Source organism: Protopterus annectens, chromosome 9.part0 (genome assembly GCF_019279795.1).
Source record: "Protopterus annectens isolate FY-2018-M chromosome 9.part0, PAN1.0, whole genome shotgun sequence".
In the NCBI taxonomy this organism is placed as follows: domain Eukaryota; kingdom Metazoa; phylum Chordata; order Ceratodontiformes; family Protopteridae; genus Protopterus; species Protopterus annectens.
The window spans coordinates 158,511,392-158,531,228 of NC_056743.1; the positions used below are offsets into that span (position 1 = coordinate 158,511,392).

General features: G+C 36.9%; 1 protein-coding gene across 1 annotated transcript in view; it reads right to left on the bottom strand.

The window, feature by feature from the left end:
- Positions 1-1,162: 1,162 nt before the first annotated feature.
- The window catches only part of LOC122811104 (hatching enzyme 1.2-like), a 204,082-nt gene continuing 185,407 nt past the window's right edge, over positions 1,163-19,837 (bottom strand). The window contains exons 10-11 of the mRNA XM_044082681.1: positions 9,404-9,466; positions 1,163-1,523 (exon numbers count right to left, since the gene is read on the bottom strand). Of these exons, the coding sequence (XP_043938616.1) occupies positions 9,438-9,466 (29 nt within the window). The 3' untranslated portion in view covers positions 1,163-1,523; positions 9,404-9,437. The remainder of the gene's footprint in view (positions 1,524-9,403; positions 9,467-19,837) is intronic.

The window sequence follows — 19,837 nt, forward strand, 5'->3', positions numbered from 1 at the left end:
AATCACAATGGGTAGAAACTTCCATTACAAAGAATATTCCTAATATGCAAGACTATATTCTCTAAAGCTTTTCTGCATAGGTTAACTTTCTTAAAACAGTATTTGACTCAGTGGTTTCATATCTACTAATCAAAATGTTACCTAATCAGTAAAAGGACTGCTAAACACTAGAAATTTCTATACTATTTCTGGGACCTACAGCAATAATGGGAGACACCTACATTTATGTAGTATACATATTAATTTATGTAGTATATATGTTAATCTAATCTGAGATGAGAATCAGCCACTAAAGTAAAGTTTTTGCACTGGCCTGTAATCTATTTGAAAAGCCCATGAGACAAAACAGAACAATACAACAATAGCTAAGAAATAAATGCAGATGTGGCCACTGAGCAAAAAAAAGTAAATAATAAACAATGCTCAGTATCAGATGACAAGCAACAAGAGAGGACTACCACTCGCCAAGAAAATTTTACCCTATGCAATGTTTTCTGTACCTCTCAAAGCTGGCATGATTTTAAAATATGTGCTAAGAAAGATACAATATATTTCCCAAACTGCTTCAGTCTTCATTATACCTCTGCAATAAATGTCCCCTCTAGAGATCATGAGAAAACTTCCAGTCAATTAATGGACAACAATTTTCAGAAATTGCACTTTTTTTATTTTCAGAAATTGCACTTTTACTACAACTACAAATAATAATAATATCGATTTGTTAGCCAGGCAGACCCACTGGACACACAGTCCCTTTTCAGAGGTGACCTGGGAACAATGACTGGTTAAGTGATTTGCTCAAGGTTACACAGTAGACAAACAAATCAAAATTAGGGAATTAAACCATGTACCACATGAACTATAGCACATAGCCTTAACCCCTTGTGCGAACTGCCAGACTTTGGCCCCTACTGCCATGAAAGACAGTTGCCCATTGTCCGGCCATTTCCTTACCTCTTACCATCTCTGTGCTGTTATATATCTCATAAAGAAAGCAGCAAGTAATTCCAGGGATTTTGTATTACAACTATTAACACTAAATATGACAAAAACAGTATTTATTCAGAAAGCTAAAAAACTGTACAGCTTAAAATGTATTTGATTATTTATAGCTGCAAAGAATAATGCACACACAAATCTCAAAAAAATAGTAAATGCATACTTTTTTTATATGTTAAAATTTTATTCTTATAATCAAGCAACCATTTGAATAATGGACCTCAAGAGTAGCATGACAAATTACAGGAAATATTCTCATTTTATAAGCTATTCCTTTAATGTTAGACAAATAAGGAATATGTAAATACACTAGAATGTAAGCTGCCTACTTTATTGTACTTTAAAACAGTGAACTGATATCCATTCGACATATTATAGCTTAGGAAAGATGCATTTTTCTACAGCCAGCCAATAAGTATAACACTCTATAAACCATCATTGAATCCAAAATGCAAACTGTCAGGCATTCAGTCAACAAGTGCTATGTAAAGGAATAAGAAGTAACGTTTTGGTTTATTCATTGCCTAGAAAAGAACAAAAATACAGATATATTAGTCTCTGTAATAGTAAAAATACAGATGTAATAAAACACAGGACTGCAATGCAAAAATAGTACTGTAATCTGATGTTCCATAATTCATTTACAGTAATATGCATTACAACTTATTTCTTAAAGGTTATTTGTGTTTTAATGCTTATTAACTGGCAAGAATATAGGGGCAGTGAGATATTAACACTCTAAAATGAAAGTAACATGAATGTTCAGAAACAGATGTGATGCATGCAACAAAAATCATTGCAGCCGCCAAAAAAGTGATGACATTCGGAATGAAAATTTGCACATTATACTGAGTACTATATATTTTATTAGAATGTACACAAGTTTGTAGGTTCATAGGTGTGTAGTAGGCCAAAGGCCCTGGAGCCTTTACAAGCCTAGCCCATAGATGTGCCATGGCATCATGCCGCTGTTAGTTTCCAGTGCCTCTATCAAGTAGAGCCACTGCACTTATCCCCGGGGTGAACTTTTTATTTCCCATCCACTCATCAAGATTTCTCTGGAAAAGGCCCAGTGAGGTGCTCTGATTGACATGTATGGGAAGTCTTTTCCAGAGCATGGGCAGTCTCTGGGTTATGAACCTGTCCCTCCAGCATGTTCTATTGATTGTGGTAGTGAGGTTGAGGTCCCTGGAGTGTGTGGTGCGGAGGGAATGGGATTTTTTTAGGTGTAACATTTCTAACAGGACTGGGTCAGATGTGGCTTTGTAAGTCAAGCAGAGATCGCCTCTAAATAGATGATATGCGATAGAGAAAAGCTAGAGTTATTTGAGTCTGTCCATGTAGGGCATGTGTTTAAGGCCTAGGATCCTCTTTGTGAGGCACTTTTGTGGGCTTTCCAGTTGTTGCAGGTGTTTAGTGAGGTACCTGCCAAATGTGGCATTATACTCAATGATTGCTCTAATGAGGAAATAGTAGAAAGAGATGATGACCTCTTTCTTCCTAAATGCAAAACCCTTGGCAATGAGATGTGCCACACAGAAGGACTTTCTGACCACAATGGCAATGTGGTGGTCAAAGGAGAGGTTGCTGTCAACCTGTGTCCCCAGATCTCTTATAATGCCTTCAGTGTCCAGTGGACTACCAGCAATGTGGTAATTAATGGAAACGGAGTTTTTCCCAAAGGGAATGACGATGCATTTTTTGGCATTAAGCTTAAGGCCATGGTTTCAACACCAGTCGTTGGTCTCAATGAGACCTTTTGGTAGGATGTCTACATCACTGTGGCAGTCCACATGGTAGTCCATGGTAACAGTGAATGGCAGTAAGTGGGTAACTCTTATTCTCACTATGACAGAGGAGCTAATGTGTAAAATAGGAATTATCCATGTCCCAACCATAGTGCATTGCTGCTGTATATTGGTATTATTTGAGTAGTTTTTAATGCTGAATATTGTCTTGCACTGGAGGTAGACTGCAGCAGTAGTGGTTAAAAGTGTGTGGTCCATAAAATGAGAACATGTGAGGCATTTGGTGAATACAGATAACTAGAGAAAGCATGAGATTATTTCTAAGTACAAATTAATTGAGTAATATTATCATGCATTCAGAATTTTGCCTTGCACAAGATTTGTGCTTATCTCTATCCAGTACCAACTTTTTACACCTTTTTCACCCTCTTCTTCCTAACCAGCCTCATTCCTCAATCTCATTCCTCAGACCAGCAAATGCCATTATTATTCACTAAGCCTCCAACCTAGTCTACACGCTCCTCACTTTTAGCATTCCTAGGCACTCCCATACATCTCCAGTTAACGTACCTTCTTTTTACCAAACACTCACTACTTACTCATCATTGAACTTGAATATCACCCACCCACCCATCCTACACATGAAACCCCACACCAGGCTTCCCAAATACATATACAAGCTGGTTCCTATTTTACTGCTACTACTTCAAAGTAATACAAAGCACAGTCCTTGTCTACAGCCTAAAACCTGCTACCTTCTTTCTGCCCAAAAGCATTGTAAAGAAAATGGATCAGATTACTGCTATGTCTTCACAACCCAGACCTCCTAGCAGTAACTGAAACTTGGCTGAAATCAGATAACCCTTGTCTCCACCACTTTCTTCCTGGATATAGCTATTTTCTTGTCTGCAGACCAGGCAATACTAACTCCTATACAAACCTTTTTTAAAAGTAAAACTCATAAACCAAGTCTCACTCATATCAAAATCTCAACCAAATTGGCTTCCAGCAGAAATTGCCTTACCAGTCCTACAATATCGAATTAGCTGTTATATATTCTTCCCTCACCTTCTTCTCTACAGACGTTTAAAGTTATGACTCTGTCAATTTTATTCCATGCAAACAACTAGAAAATATAACTATTGAAGGTGACTTTAATACCAACATGTTAAAGCCCATTAATTCAGAGGTCTTAGACTATCTTACTGAACAACAACTGTCACAGCTAGCCAATCAACCTACCAGGCCTAACCTTGTGACCAAAACAAAAGCCCCTCATTGATCTTATCATCTCCAGTAGTCCAAGTACAGTCTCCAAAATCACAATTCACTCTCCATCATTCAGCAATCATTACCTCATCAGTTTGTCTACTTTATGTCCAGCTCCCAAAACAAAAACAAAATTAATCTCCTTCAGATCTAAATCCACTGCCAGTATTGCAAAACTATCTTCAACTATCTCTTCCCATGATTGGACCCCTACTGTAGACACCAGAGATGCTAACAAGGCAGATGAACTCCTTACACATACTCTCTCAAGTCTACAAGAGAAATACTTTCCCCTTAATGTCTAGACTTTCTAAAACCAGACTCAAAAAGTTGCTAACCCATGAGATAAAATCCTGGCACTCCTAGAAATCTAATCCCACTCCAGTAAAAGAAAGCAGTATACAAATCTAAGGAATATGGTCAAAAACGGTACACCTCCAAAACACTCGAAAACTAACCATAGGAAAGTTGGGAAAGAAGTCAATAACTTCACAGGATGTAACCTACCTCATAATTCTACAAACACTTCCTTCAGCATGTCTAGCGATGATTTTCACAAACACATTATTGACCACCACAAATGTGCTGCAAATACACCCACAAATGCTCCCTCATTCCACCCACAATATCTTATTCTCTTTTAATTCTTTAAGATCTCATCCATAGAAATGATACCTTTAGTGGGGGCAAATACAGCTGAAAGGTAACCAGGTATAGATAACCTATATCCATGGTTCATATACCACATTCATAACATTATTGTCACACCCTTAAAACACACCTTTAATCTTTGCCTTGCTACCAGTACTATCCCTCATATATAGAAATCTACATTGGTAAAATCAATGCCCAAACAAAATCAAGCCACAGTCTCATCACACTATCGACTCATTATCATCCTTCCCACCCTGTGCAAAATCTTACAGAAAATTGTGTACTTTCAGCTCACAGAATATCCTGCTAAATACCACCTTCTCTCACAAAAACAACATGACTTCTGGTCAGGGAGGAGCATGGCACCAGTTGTCTGGTCTTTATCCACTAATATGAGGATTTCATTGGTCAAAAGCATGTTCTCTGCTACAATTTTTATAGACCTCAACAGTGTCTTTGACTTAGTCAGTCACTCCTCACTTAAAAAAATAAATCCACCATTCAGAACGAGGCATTAGCCCCGATGCTATCCCTTGGTTCCAAAGTTATCTGACTAAGCAACATTAAGTGTTGCACCTCTCTCTCTCTTCTCTCTACTACTTAAAGGTGTACATTGTGGATCTATTCTTCAACCCACTTCTGTTCTCTATATACATCAGTAAGCTTCCATTTGATCTTCTTTACCTTCATCTTTTCCTATGCACAGATGGCATGGTCCTATACGGTTCCAACCACTCCCAAACTACCCTATAGCAGTATCTACAATCTGACTTTGATCATCTCAGTGAGCGGATTACTACTAAAAATGTCATACTAAATACATCCAAAGCTAAATGTATGTTTTTTGTTGCTAAACAAAAACTTTGCAGATACAAAAATCTTTCATCACAACAACCATCTTCTTTTAATTATATTTGTCTCCGGTTAGACCCCTAACTCAACTATCACCTGCATTTTGATAAAAACATGAACAAAATAACCCCCTGCTTTTCTGGGCACAGAAAATATTCCCTTTTCTCTGACACTCCACCAGATTTGCAATAAAGCAATTTTACTCTCTCAACTCAAATTCAGCCTCCCTCTAATACCATCAGCCTATATTAAAACTCCACCACTATTCAAACCCTAGAAAACAAAATATGTAGATTTTTACTGTACACTCCCCAAGAAATGAACTCCACTGTATAACATTAAAAAGGTAAACTGTTGCCCAGTTAACCAGAGAGCAGACCTACTCCTAGGACCACAACTGTTCAAATAGTTATGTGAAAATACTCTCCCTCCTTTGACATAAAAAAAATAAATAATAAGACATTCCCTCACATACAACCAAATACAGTTTGAACCCTCAGGCCCTAAAACACAACTCACACACTCCAAGCTACATATCTCTGAACATCCATTCTCAGTTCTCAGGCCCAAACTGTGACACCCCTTGCCACATGAAATTACAGACTCATCTACTTTCCAAGTTCCATTCTCTACCAAAATCACATTTGGTTAATCAAGCAGACTGTACTTGTTATCCCTCAGGCCACATCACCTAAGTCTTCTTCACACTAACTCAACCACTTAGATCCTTTGCTCCATTTCACTTCTCTGTTTTATTTTATTCCAATTTTTCAAATGTTTTGACAATTAATACATTGGATTTACTACACATCAAAGGCATCACTCTACTGTTGTACTGTTGCATTGTTATTTTTATGTGTTGTTGTACTTTTCTGTCTTTTGTATGTCTGGTCGGTTTTTCATCAAAGAATGGGACTGAAATTTGTCAGATTTGATCAGTGCTCTAAATTTTCAAACAGACAGATAGATACACACACTTACTAGTGGCAAGCAATATAGGATTCCTGTGTTGCTCCAATTTTTCAGATGTATGCCTAGGTGTAGTATTAACTATGCTACTTAGCAAAGGGAACACTGAGTAGTGCATCATATTCCAAAAGGAAAGTTTGTAGCTACTCTGGTAACATTATTTAGCATTTGTTTTCCAGGAAAGTACAAATTGGAATGAAGCCAATTTTCAGCTAAGGCCTGGGAAATGCTCCAGACGCATGTCTTTATAATGTGGGAGGAAAGCAAAGCACACAAAATTATCCCACATGGATGTAGGGAGGACATGCAGACTTTGCACAGAAGGCACCCCAGCTGAGAATCAAACCAGAGAACCTCTTGCTGTGAGACAACAATACAACCACTGCACCAATGTGCCATCCATGTTATTTTAGAAACATTGTTGCATTCTAGTTAAACAATATTTTGAAAGTTTATAAGAACATAATAAATTAAACATTTTCCTTTTACAGGGTATATGCTTCATTGTAAAAACATTGTGTTGCTGTATCTGTTTAGTCTCTCAAGCATTAAGTGTTGATTGCATGTGGTATGAAGTATTGCTACACTACTTACATATTACCTATTTTACCAGATTGCCATTATATAGGGGTGTTATTCCAACTGAAATAAAGGAATATATTGTTTTACTACATAATAAGTATCTGTGCACTAACAGCTGGTTGATTTTGAAGCAAGCAGTAACCACTAATGTCCTGTTTATATGCCTTACTGCAAGTTGTATAAACCAGAAATGCTGTCCCCCCATTGTTTCATATAAGTACTGCTACATTATTTAAACATTGTTAGGCATTTCAGTGAGGAGTTATTTTATGTGAAACAAACAAAACTATTTTGCTACGTAATAAGCAACTACAAATTAACAGCAAAATTATTTAGACATTATATATATATATATATATATATATATATATATATATATATATATATATTGGTTTACTACTGAAATGTTTTACAGCAGTTACACAAAATTTGGAAGGTCAAAATAATGATTCCAAGTTTCCATAGTGTTGATCTGTACATGTTTGAATCCACAACAGTGAATGCTAGTGTGCATTCTCTCTTATGAGGTTGACATTCTGATTGGAGATTGCACTACAGTGGAGAATGGGAAATTTAACCTTTTCCTCACTGTAGTGCAATCTCAGAGTATGTATATAATTATCAGGGGGTGGCGGGGTGCAGGGTGGCTTTCCCTCCTGCAAAACATTGGTGGGAAATCAGCTGAAGGCAAGGTACATTGGGTAATGTCAATAATATCAAATTTCAAATAATCCACATTATCACTTTCATTGTTTTGATTGAATAATGTTTTTATTTTTAACTTTTTTTGAGTAAGTCATTACATGAACAAATGTGTTTCTACATTTTGATAGTAAACCTATATATATATATATATATATATATATATATATATATATATATATATATATATATATATATATATATATATATATATATATATGTGTGTGTGTTTGTATACACACACACACACACACACACACACACATACATATATATATATATATATATATATATATATATATATATATATATTGACAATGAAACCTAGCACCAAGGAAATGTAGTTTTCCAGCCTTAAGGGTCACTTTCCTTAAGGAAGCACAAACAAAGAAGAAAGGAAAACTAGTTGTACAGGAATGACATCAGCATATGACATGCTAAAATGGACCCTTGTCATAAATGTCATAAATACTAATGTAAGATTCATGTTAAAGATCTCCTTGCATACTTATTAAAAACAAGAAAACAGGATTCCAGCTGGTATTGCTAGTTCCAGCTCTACATGTCCTATTTAAGACGTAACAAAGGTATTCAAAGAAGGCTCATCAAACTACTAAAATATTTTGCCAACCCCATATGAGGAAAGGTTATGCAAGCAAGATCAAAACAAATAAAACTGCCTTAATGCAAAGAGGTTAGAACCAATACGACAATTTATGACCAAAGTTTACCTTTATAAAAAAGGCAGATAATTCTGAAGAAAGATCACTTGTAATAATTACATTGATGGTGAACTTAAACATCAAGCCCTCTGAAAGTTTGTTAGCTGCAGTGTTAGCTTCCATTTGAACTTGAAAAGTTTCTTTTTTTTTCAAAATTCTCCCAAATGGGATATGATATCAGATGATGAAGCATGCAGTGTTTCACTGTGTGCCTTGATATTCCCAAAGTCCTTAAGCTGATCCACTTGTTTGCCAAACAGTAAATTTAAATCAAAACCCTTGATGGGAGCCACAGTCTGTCTGTCTGTCTCTCTCACACCATCCCTTTGGAGACCAACACCAAGGTAATGTAATGGCGTTAGAGTGATTAAGAACACCCTTCATAATTACACACAATTACTCAAAACAACCTTGTACCAGCAAGGGAGTCACATCAGAAGGACCAGTCACGTCAATGATTAACCAACCAAACCAAACCCATTCATAAGCAAGGAGAACATTCAAACTCTGTCCAAACAGTATTCAGAATCTGTGACTGACCACTGAACATAAGAGCTGAGAGGCAGTAGAAGTAGCTGATGCATTGTACTGTTTGTACCATATGCATACAACTTGCATCATCCTGCCTTAACACTGATTAACATTTTTTTTTCAAATAATACAGTTATGCAGAAATAGTTTATAATGTGCAAAAATGAGAAAATTAATAAAGTGTTTTTTTCAGTCACAGTACTTTTAAGATCTTCAGGGAAAGACAGATGATACTTCAAATTTCAGGAGGCTTATATAAATAAATGACATAATAATAAATATTAGAGATGACTGACATTTAAAAAAGAATTCACTAGTACTTAGGAACTTAATATGCACACACCAAATATTCAAATTCCAAAAACCATACAGTACCTCATATCAGGATTCAGGAGCACCTGCATAAAGACTATTTTTCTTCAGTCTTGCCCGTTCTGTCTGTAATAAGAAAAAATATATGCATTATTTGTGAAAATGTAGCATTTTACAGAAGAAAACTGGGCATCATAAATCAAAATCTTGTGATATTTGCTTTTTACTACATCACCGTTCACTGCATTTATTCATTTACAAGACACAAGAAGTAGTCAGCACAAAATAAAACCCTCAAAATCCACAAAGAAAGGCACCAGAGAAACTGGAAACATTTTTAGAGTAGTTAAAATTTAATTAGTGCAAATCAACCAATGTAACAGGCACCTTTGCATAAAAATATTCCAAAATATTCACAAAGTAAACACAAAGTCAGTGAACTGCAAAGGTGAGGTTTCTAAACAGCAACAAAAATACTCCAAAAACAGCAGCTTAACTCAAATTTCTCCAACCACGAGACAAGGATCTGTATTTCACTCAGTTGCAACACAGTTTATTGGTACACAAGCACTTTCACAAATAGCTTCTTCAGGTGTATCTCTACCATTAAAATACACACTCTTTATATAGCACTTAAAATCAGTCACATGACTTCAATTAACAATTTAAAGGCATATATACATATTCTCAGTGCTATTTCTTAATGCAAGATCCAGAACTTTATATAATGTAAAATGTTAAAAACATGAATAAAAATTGAACATTTCACCTATTCAGTGGGCAAACAGTGGTTATGAATAAAGCTGATTACAATAGTTTGATGTTGGAAATGCTGGATAACACTGACTTCTATCAAAACATTACATCTATACAAAGTAAGAATATGATACTAAGAGTAGAAAAAGAAATTAGATGCCTAGAAGAATTAGAGCTTTGTGATAATAATATGGTGAAATATTTAATAATTATGGATCCAACCATTCAAAAGATTCAGGGGTTGCCTAAATTACATAAAAATTATATTAGACCCCCAATGAGATCAATAGTGGCTGGAAAGAATTGGTGTACTGAACCAGCTTCAATATTTATTGAGAAAAACCTGAAGGCCTTGATATATAAATCAAAATATATCTTGAAAGACACAGAGCATTTTCTCAGGGATTTATATGAATTTATCAATTAAATAGATGCTTCAGAACAGTACTTTTTTGTTACACTAGATGTAGTTTCACTGTTCACAGTTATACCAAATACAGTTGGCATTAAAAATGTGATACATCTATCGGAAATGAATAAGGAATTTGGATGTAGAACTATAGGAATATTACAAAGATTGTTAAAATTAGTGCTTGAAAATAACATTTTTGTATTTAAGGAAGAAATGTATTGGCAAAAGAATGGAGTGGCAATGGGCACTCCTTGTGCTAAGAGTTATGCCAACGCAGTTATGTCCAAATGGGAAATGGAAAATGTCATAAAAGGAAAGTTTGACAAAATGATCATTTTTACAGAAGGTTTGTAGATGATCTCTTTCTTTTATGGAAGGGGACAGAAAGTCAGTTATGTGAATTTTTAGAATTTATTAATAATGCTACATAATTTCTTAAATTTGCCATGAATCATTCTATGGATGGTATTAGTTTTTGGATGTGTATGTGGAAAAAGATGATATAGGCAAGGGTAGCACAAGGATGTTCAGAAAGACATGCCATGCAAATAAATTATTAAGCGGAGATAGTATGCATCCTAATTTTATTTTCAGAAATGTAGCACAAAATCAGTTTCTAAGGGCATCAAGATTGAGTGTAAAAACTAAAGAATATGAGAAACAACTATTCTTGACAGAAAAATAATTGCTAGATAGAGGTTATGACAACAAAATGGTAGCTAAAAATATGGAAGAAGTAATGAGCAAAAGAGGGAACGAGGCCAAACCATATTTTTCAAAACAAACAGTGAAAGGGAGAGAGAAGGTGACACATAAGAATGTTAGGATGTGTCTGAATTATCCAAGGGATGTTAGATTGTACACTAATATTATAAATGAACACTGTAATATACTAATATCAGATTGTAAAATAAAAGAGCTATTAGGCACAAGACCACAATTTAGCTTTAAAAATAAGAAGAACTTAAAAAGAAGACTCTGCATAGACAGAGAATTGAAAGGTAAAGAAAATGAAAAAGGTACTAGACCATGTGGCAAATGCAATTTTTGTATTTTTATCTGTGATGATTCACAATTTAAACATCCAGATACAGGTGAGATGTTTTACCTGTGAACCTATGCGAAATGTGATACAGAACATGTAGTATATTTGGCTATCTGCCAAACATGTCATAAATTTTATGTAGGGAAAACAGATCGTCTCTTAAAAGATAGGATAAGAGAACATTTATATCATATCAAGAAAAAAAGTAGTTTTAACGCACTAGCAAAGCATGTGTCGGTTACTAATGAACAACATGTTTTTAAATTTGTTGTTTTATGCAGAACATTCACTGATATAAGAGGGGGTGATATAAGAGCAAGGACTGAGGAGAAAGAAGCTGAATGGATTATTAGGTTAAGGGCTAGTTCAGGACATGGACTGAATGACTCTATTCCTATAAGACCAGTATTGAAAAAGAGATCACTGAATAGGTGAAATGTTCAATTTTTATTCATGTTTTTAACATTTTACATTATATAAACTTCTGGATCTTGCATTAAGAAATAGCACTGAGAATATGTATATATGCCTTTAAATTGTTACTTGAAGTCATGTGACTGATTTTAAGTGCTATATAAAGAGTTTGTATTTTAATGGTAGCTATACACCTGAAGAAGCTATTTGTGAAAGCGCTTGTGTTCCAATAAACTGTGTTGCAACTGAGTGGAATTCAGATCCTTGTCCCGTGGTTGGAGAAATTTGAGTTAAGCTGCTGTTTTTGGAGTATTTTTGTTGCTGTTCAGAAGCCTCACCTTTGCAGTTCACTGACTTTGTGTTTACTTTGTAGTTAAAATTTAATGTTCGCCATTTGTCCCAAAGACTTCCTCAGAAATAATTAAATTACACTGACAATACACATTTAAACCCTTCAAAAAACTTTGATCCAATCATATTGTCTTTCTAATAATTCAATTAAACAAATAACAATGCATAAAAGGCATACTACAAAAATCTCATGACTTAAAAACATAGGGACTTTTACCCCTGTATATTGGCTTTAGTGATTTTTCTATTTTTTAAAGAACATTTGATGTTCACCATATCATTTAAACTGGGGGGGATAAATAAGAAGCAAGCTTAATCTGCCATTCAGCTTCTCTCTGTTCTACATAATTTCTGTAGTCCCCTCCCCTAAGATCACGTTTAACAACTTCCAAAATTGAAAAAGTAAACTTCTTCCAGTTAGAACAAATCAAAGAATGTTTATAAAGAGCATTATTACTATTTTTGTTTCTATAGCATACAGATGTTCTAATACCCTTTTCCTTAAACTTCTGGTTGACAAACCAACATAAAGACCTGGGCATGTTGAACACATCACAGCAAAATAAAACCTGAAATGCAAATGAATGAGGTCAATTAACTTACTCTTAAAGGTTACCTACTGAACGAGATCTCCAAATTATAGTTACAAATATATGGATAAATTAAAATATTTTAACATCCCTCTACACAAAGGTGCATTGCAATGTCAAAACTGATTATATTTTTAATTAGTAGTGTACATATAGTTTAACGTTAATGATTTTATGTTCCATATTACAATGTTGACACTAAGATTTGTTTTGATGAAAGATGCTCTATAAAGATGCTTAATGATAATAGTTTTGTTACAGCCTTTCTGGTTATAGATGTCTTTTGGGGGGATATACAGGATTATCTTTAGTTGTTTTATTCACCCAGAAAATCCACTGAATTAGGCTGTCAACACCACCAGCCTGGAATGGCAAGATCAGCAGCATCTGTTATAAATGCACCCTTGTTAATAGACACTCACCGACTCCTTCACTGGCCAGCAATGGGGGGCTGCTGGCAACACTTTTAAGAACTTACTCTGAAAGAAACTAATTTGCTATGAGACAGCTAAAAAGAAGAAATATAAGGAACAGCTGTGAAGCATTATAGTCCATGTAGTAGTAATAATTTGGAGGAAGGTTTTACAGTATTCTACAAACTATTCACAACATCATCTACATATCAAATACAAATAATTAGGTACATTTTTCTGGCACATGTACTGTCTGCCAGACATTGATTTATGGGGTACGTCAGTTATTTCTCTTTTTTGCATAGTTTATTTTGCCTATTTTTGCTAATAACAGTACAAGAATCTGGTAGCACATAATGAGTAGAGCTGTGGAAAAGTGAGGTAAATAAATCCCTTTGTGGTTATGAATGTGGTACAGTGTGATATGTGAATTCAAAGTAATATACAATACTCAGATAAGAAAGGCAAATCTAACTGAATTACTGATGTAGTCATATATTAGAATAAACAAAATTAATAAATGCGTCTACTGTGCAGATAAGAAATGCAAATGTAGATTCATTCATATACTAGAAGAAATGAAAAAAGTTTGTTTGTCTTTTTGGCTTTTCCCAGTTAGGGGTCGCCACAGCGGAACTCTGGTCCGCTAATGATTGGCAGTAGATTTTTATGGTGCCGAGTTGCCAGCCCGACGCCCAACCTTCAACAAAGGCATGCCCATTCACACGTCTTTTGAATGTGGGGAGGACATGCAGACTCCACACAGAAGACACTCCAGCCAAGAATCGAACAGGAGAACCTCTTGCTGTGAGGCAACAACGCTACCGCTGCACCACCGCGGCTATAGAAGAGATGAAAAAAGTATGAAAACTAACATTTATAAGTGCAAAACATGAGCAATGCTACGAAATCCTAACTTTCAGGCATGCATTGCTTTTACCCACTTATCATGTTGTACAAACCTCACAACTGGCTAGAAAGGTGGTATTTCATGTATCACAGATAGTGTGCAGACTGAAACAAATCTTTTTACCAGTAACAAGAAGGCAAAAGTTCATGTCTGAAGCTGTATGATACGTGCCAGTTGTTTGGTTCATTCATACAAAATGTACTTTTCTTGGCTAATTGTAGCATAATTAGTGTTTCAGATTCTTATTACATTTAAAGGTAAATGTTGATTGCTCATCAACATTTTTCTTAAGTTCATTGGCACTCAGCAAAATCAGATAGCTGTTATTATTATTAATAACCTACTCAACAAACTTTACAAACTTAATTTGCCTGTTGTAAGAGGAACGTACAGACTGTTTCTAGCATTCTTCAGCACTTACATGTTTGCCACCCTTTCAGGGAAATATGGTCTACTAGTGGTTTCCGTGGGTTCAAAACATCATCCTTGATTTGTTCCAGTTTAGTTTTATCCTACCAACTGAATGGAAATCATTAGTATAGCAGTCATCTCTCCCTCATTGATAGATAAAGCACTAGTTAGACTAGATACTGTAAGCATTTGACTACAGAGGAATGCTACCAAATACAAGTGCAGGGTGCACATTCCCATGCATTCAATAAAGGGTCTAGCATGGTACAGCTCATGCTAAAATGGCCCTGCTTCCACAAAGTGGTATTTTCTGATTCAGAGACATGTAACAATAAACTACTGCAATGTGCAGATCATTACTGAGGTCTGCATGTCATGATAGTTAATTGCTGTGTCCACATCATATAGGCATAGCCATTCTCCATCAGACACCCCCCCCCACACACACACACACACACACACACACACACACAAGTACAGAAGTACACATTCAAACACACACACAAGTACAGAAGTACACATTCAAATACACACATGCAGACACACACACAAACACACATACATGCACACATGCACACACACACACACAAACAAACACCACAGTCCCCATACCTATCCCACAGTTGTCTGTCCTTCCTCTATCTCCTTTCATGGCCTGAGGCCATCACAGAAAGATGCAGTCCCGTGTTGCAAGGCATTACAGCATACGTGTAGTATTCCTGGTGGCTAGTGTTCCCCCATACAAATCTCCATACTGGTTTAGGTGTCATTATAACACAGGTGTAGTATACCTGGTAGCAAGTAGTGCCCCAATCTTCTTACCAGTTTAAGTGCCATTAAATGAACATGTCCTTTTGGCCATGTTCAGTACTGCAACATGGTAGGATCCACCATCCTGATCTATATATCCATGCGATTTCATGAATCATTCGGTGCATTGATGCCTTCCTGGAGGTGGTTCTGTAGGTTCATAGGTGTATACGGAGCTAATGACCACTGGAGCCTTTGTAGGTCTAGGCAAGCAACCCAAATGTATCCCACAAGTTATTGTGCCTTGCAGGTTTATTTTAAGGAGTTTATGTTAGTCAGGGCATGCTTTAATAGCTGTTTCTGTCCATCAGGGACATATGGGTCAGATGAGGGATGAATTTCTGATTTTCCATCCATTGGTCCAAGTTATGCTTGAATAGAGTTAGGGAAGGGCTCTGCTTCAAGTGGATGGGAAGCCTATTCCATAGAAAATAGGACTTCACTGAGATAAATACCTGTCCCTCCAACATGTCCAATTTAAGTCACAAACAAAGTTTAATTCCTTAGATGTACTAGTTCTGGTACTGTTTGTTTTGTGGATAAATAAAAGATCCATCAGCGTGAGATCCAAGGGAATGCCTTGTATGCCAGGCATAAATTGCACCTCGGTAGTATGCAGGAAATGGAGTAGAGAGATAGGGCTTTGAGTCGATCTGCATAGGACATTGTGTTTATGCCCTTTATTCTTTTTCTGAGGAACCTCTGGGGATGATCCTGTGGATAATGCATGTACACGGGCAGGTACATACCAAAGGGGGCATTATTCTGAATGATGGGTCTAATGAGGACTGTGTGCAGTGGCACATTGCCTTCCCTGCACCTACATGCCATGCCCTTGCTTAGGGCAGGTACAAACCAAAGGGGGCATTATTCTCAACGATGGGTCTAATGAGGACTGTCAAGGGGGGCATTATTCTCAACGATGGGTCTAATGAGGACTGTGTACAGTGGCACATTGCCTTCCCTGCATCTACATGCCATGCCCTTGCTTAGAGCAGGTACATGCCAAAGGGGGCATTATTCTCAATGATGGGTCTAATGAGGACTGTGTGCAGTGGCACATTGCCTTCCCTGCATCTACATGCCATGCCCTTGCTTACAAGTTGAATGACATAGAATTAATTTCTTACTACCATAGACACATGTTGTTCAAAAGCCAGGTTACTATCTACATGAGTTCCCAAACCACTAACTACTGTGACTACTTTTAGGGGTGTTTTACCAATGAGGTAGTTTCCCTGGGTAGCCAACTTCCCAAAGGTATTATTATACATTTCTTGGCAATGAGTTTAATGCTGTGGCTTTAGCACCAGTAATTTCTCTGCATTAGTCATTCCTGTAAGATGTTAGTATCTTGAGGAGGCATCTATGATTGCGCCAAGCTTGCAGTCATCTGCATACTTGGTAAGCTACTGGACCTTGACATTGACTTTGACATCTGAAAAATAGATGTCAAAGAGGACCAGACCCAGCACAGAGCCCTGGGGGACACCTAACTACCAGGGTCCTGTGTTTGAGACACTGGCTATCCAGCAAAGGGGTACATGCCTAATTCTGTGAGTTTGTTTACAGTGCCTGAGTGGGGTATTGTATCCATTGCCTCGGTGACCATCTCAAAGAACACCACTATATTCAGTAGGCCTGGTGTGCCTTTAACAAAACCAAACAGGTTTGAGTCCAGTGTATGAAGGCTTCCTATCTCATTTTTAATCATTTCCATGATAATTCTTTCCATTTCTGGTCTGTAGTTCCCAGGAACCACTGATGATCTCTCTTTGTGCAGAGGGATGATGTTGAAGTCCTCCATTCACATGGCATGAATCCTGTGTGGAGGCTATGATTGAATAGTGACTCCCATGGCCTTGATAGGTCATATTTCAAACTATTTAGGAGACATCCTGGGATATTATCATTGCCCATTAAAGACATATTTTTAGCTTTAGAAAGCACATCTAAGACATGTTCCTTACTGATAGTTGGAGAGGTTATGTTAGGTAGTATTTCATGGGGGTGTCTGGGGATGAGAGGGTGGTAAAGTCAAAGCTGAATTTGTCAGCCAGAAGATTTACTATATCTCCTGGTTCTATGAATGTATCTCCATTTATCAACACTTTGGCACACTGTTGTGTGCTGCCTTTGAGGTTTCAGACAGCTAAATAAGATTTTATGGTTGTCCTGTCCTTGGCCTGCAATATTATCTTTATCTCAAAATTTGCTTTGTTGAACTCAGTTAGTTCTATTGGTTATCTATTCAGTTTGATGAGAGAGAATTTTTATCTTTTTTGTTGTTATACTACCTAATTTAAGCTAAGACTTTTTTGTTTTGATGTAAAACCTGTTTAATTGTGGATATCACCATGATGGTGTGTTTTTTTAATTAGTTTTGGGTTTACTTCTGGTAGGCACAGCAGCCTCTATGCAGTCATTGACATGGTTGTACAGAATTTCTGTGAATAATTCCACATAGGCTGCTGTGTTGTCTAGGTATGGAGGGGCCTGAAATTTTGACACACATTATCACTTAATAAAAGGCAGTTTGCCATGGAGTAGTTTCTAACTGTCACAGTGTTTGCTGGGGTTACATAATTTACTCTTATTTCAAAGACTGCTGCTTTGTGGTCGGCCCTTACCAGACAGGACATAACATTGGGGGCAGCATTCTCCCATACCTGTGAGTACCAGGTCCAATATGTTGTACCTCTATTAGGTGTATGCACTAACTGTCCCAGGGTATTTTGTTTTTACAAAGTCTAGGAATCTATGCACCTACAGATTTGGGTCATGTAGGATTCACATTTTATAGAGAGATAATTAAAATCCTCCCATGACTATGCTATTTAATTGAATGCTGAGTGTCACCAATAGGCCTAAGTATGAGCTATGGGCTTTATAGGACATAGATGGTAACCTTTAGTTTGCTAGGATATTGTATGGGATTTTTTCTAAGGTAATCTGTGCGTGTAGTCTCTGCTTTGATAATCACATCACCACAGTAGTCAGGAAATCCTTCTACGTGGCACACCTCATCACAAAAGGTTTCTCATCCATGAAAAAAGAGGTCATTGTTCCCCTCTACTCGTCACTCATTATACCCATTATAGAGTACAAAACCCCTTTTGGTATGTACCTCACAGGACATCTACAACAACTGGAAAGGCCACAGAAATACTTAACAAAGAGGATTACCAGCCTCAAACAGATGCCCTACGCAGACCATCTCAAAAAACTCCAGTTTTACCCCATCGCATATCGCCTACTCAGAGGCAATTTCTGCATTACATACAAAGCTATGTCAAACTCAGAGCTGTTAGACATGCTCCACTTAAAGAAATCCCAATCCCTCCAAGCTACATGCTCTAGGGACCTAAACCTTGTCACCACAATAAACAGAACATACTGGAGGGATAGATTCCTGTCCCAGAGACTTCCCATACTCTGGAATAAACTACCTATCTATATCAAACAAAGCTCCTCATTTGCACTCTTCAAGAAAAATCTTGATGATTGGATGGGAAATAGGAAATTCACCCCAGGGACCACTTCTGTGGCTCTGTTTGACAGGGGCACAGGAAAATAATTTTCTTGGGTGGTGAAAGCTAGGGTACCTTTTTGGCTAGGCTTATATAGGCCCTAGGGACAATAGCCTAGTACCTACCTATGAACCTAAGGTGGAATTCTAGTGTGTCATCCTGTTTAACCAACCTAGCAGTATGCTTGTTATTGATGTAGATTGAAACACCTCCACCTTTAGTACCTGTCTGTGCTGTTACTTGTTACTTAAATGTATGGAAGGCACTATAGCCTTGCACTGCTGGGGTACTGTTTGTGGCTTTAAACCATGTCTGCATTCTCCAAGGTGAGGAGAGACAGCACATGGCTAATTAGCATATGCCTCTCCACACATTGTCTCATTAGCATACAGCACTGCCTCAGAGCCAGCCCTACACAATGATGCATGTCTTCATGCTAGAGCACCAAGCTGCACTATTTTAGGGTTGCCTCTGATTTCAAAAAGGTCCTCATGGTGTGTACATAAGGTGTACATGTCACAGTAACCTTTATGAATTTTCTCACTGCATTTTTGCAGGTATGAACTGCATCTGACTGATAAAAAACTAGCTATAAAAACTCTCATAACAGAGCCAACAGTGATATCTAAGACTTTTATAACTTCAGACACAAAGTTTAAATAGTAAAAATATGTGGTGTGAGTTAAATAATTGATAGATTAATGAAGACCATTCACATTTCCATTCAACAATATGAAAAAAGTCATCAGCAAAGTACTTAAAGAATAAGGTCATTAGCATAGCCGGCTTTAGGCACCAGTGAACCGTGCGGTTGCTGGGGGTCCCCTGTTCCCTGGGGGCCCCCAACCACAGCAA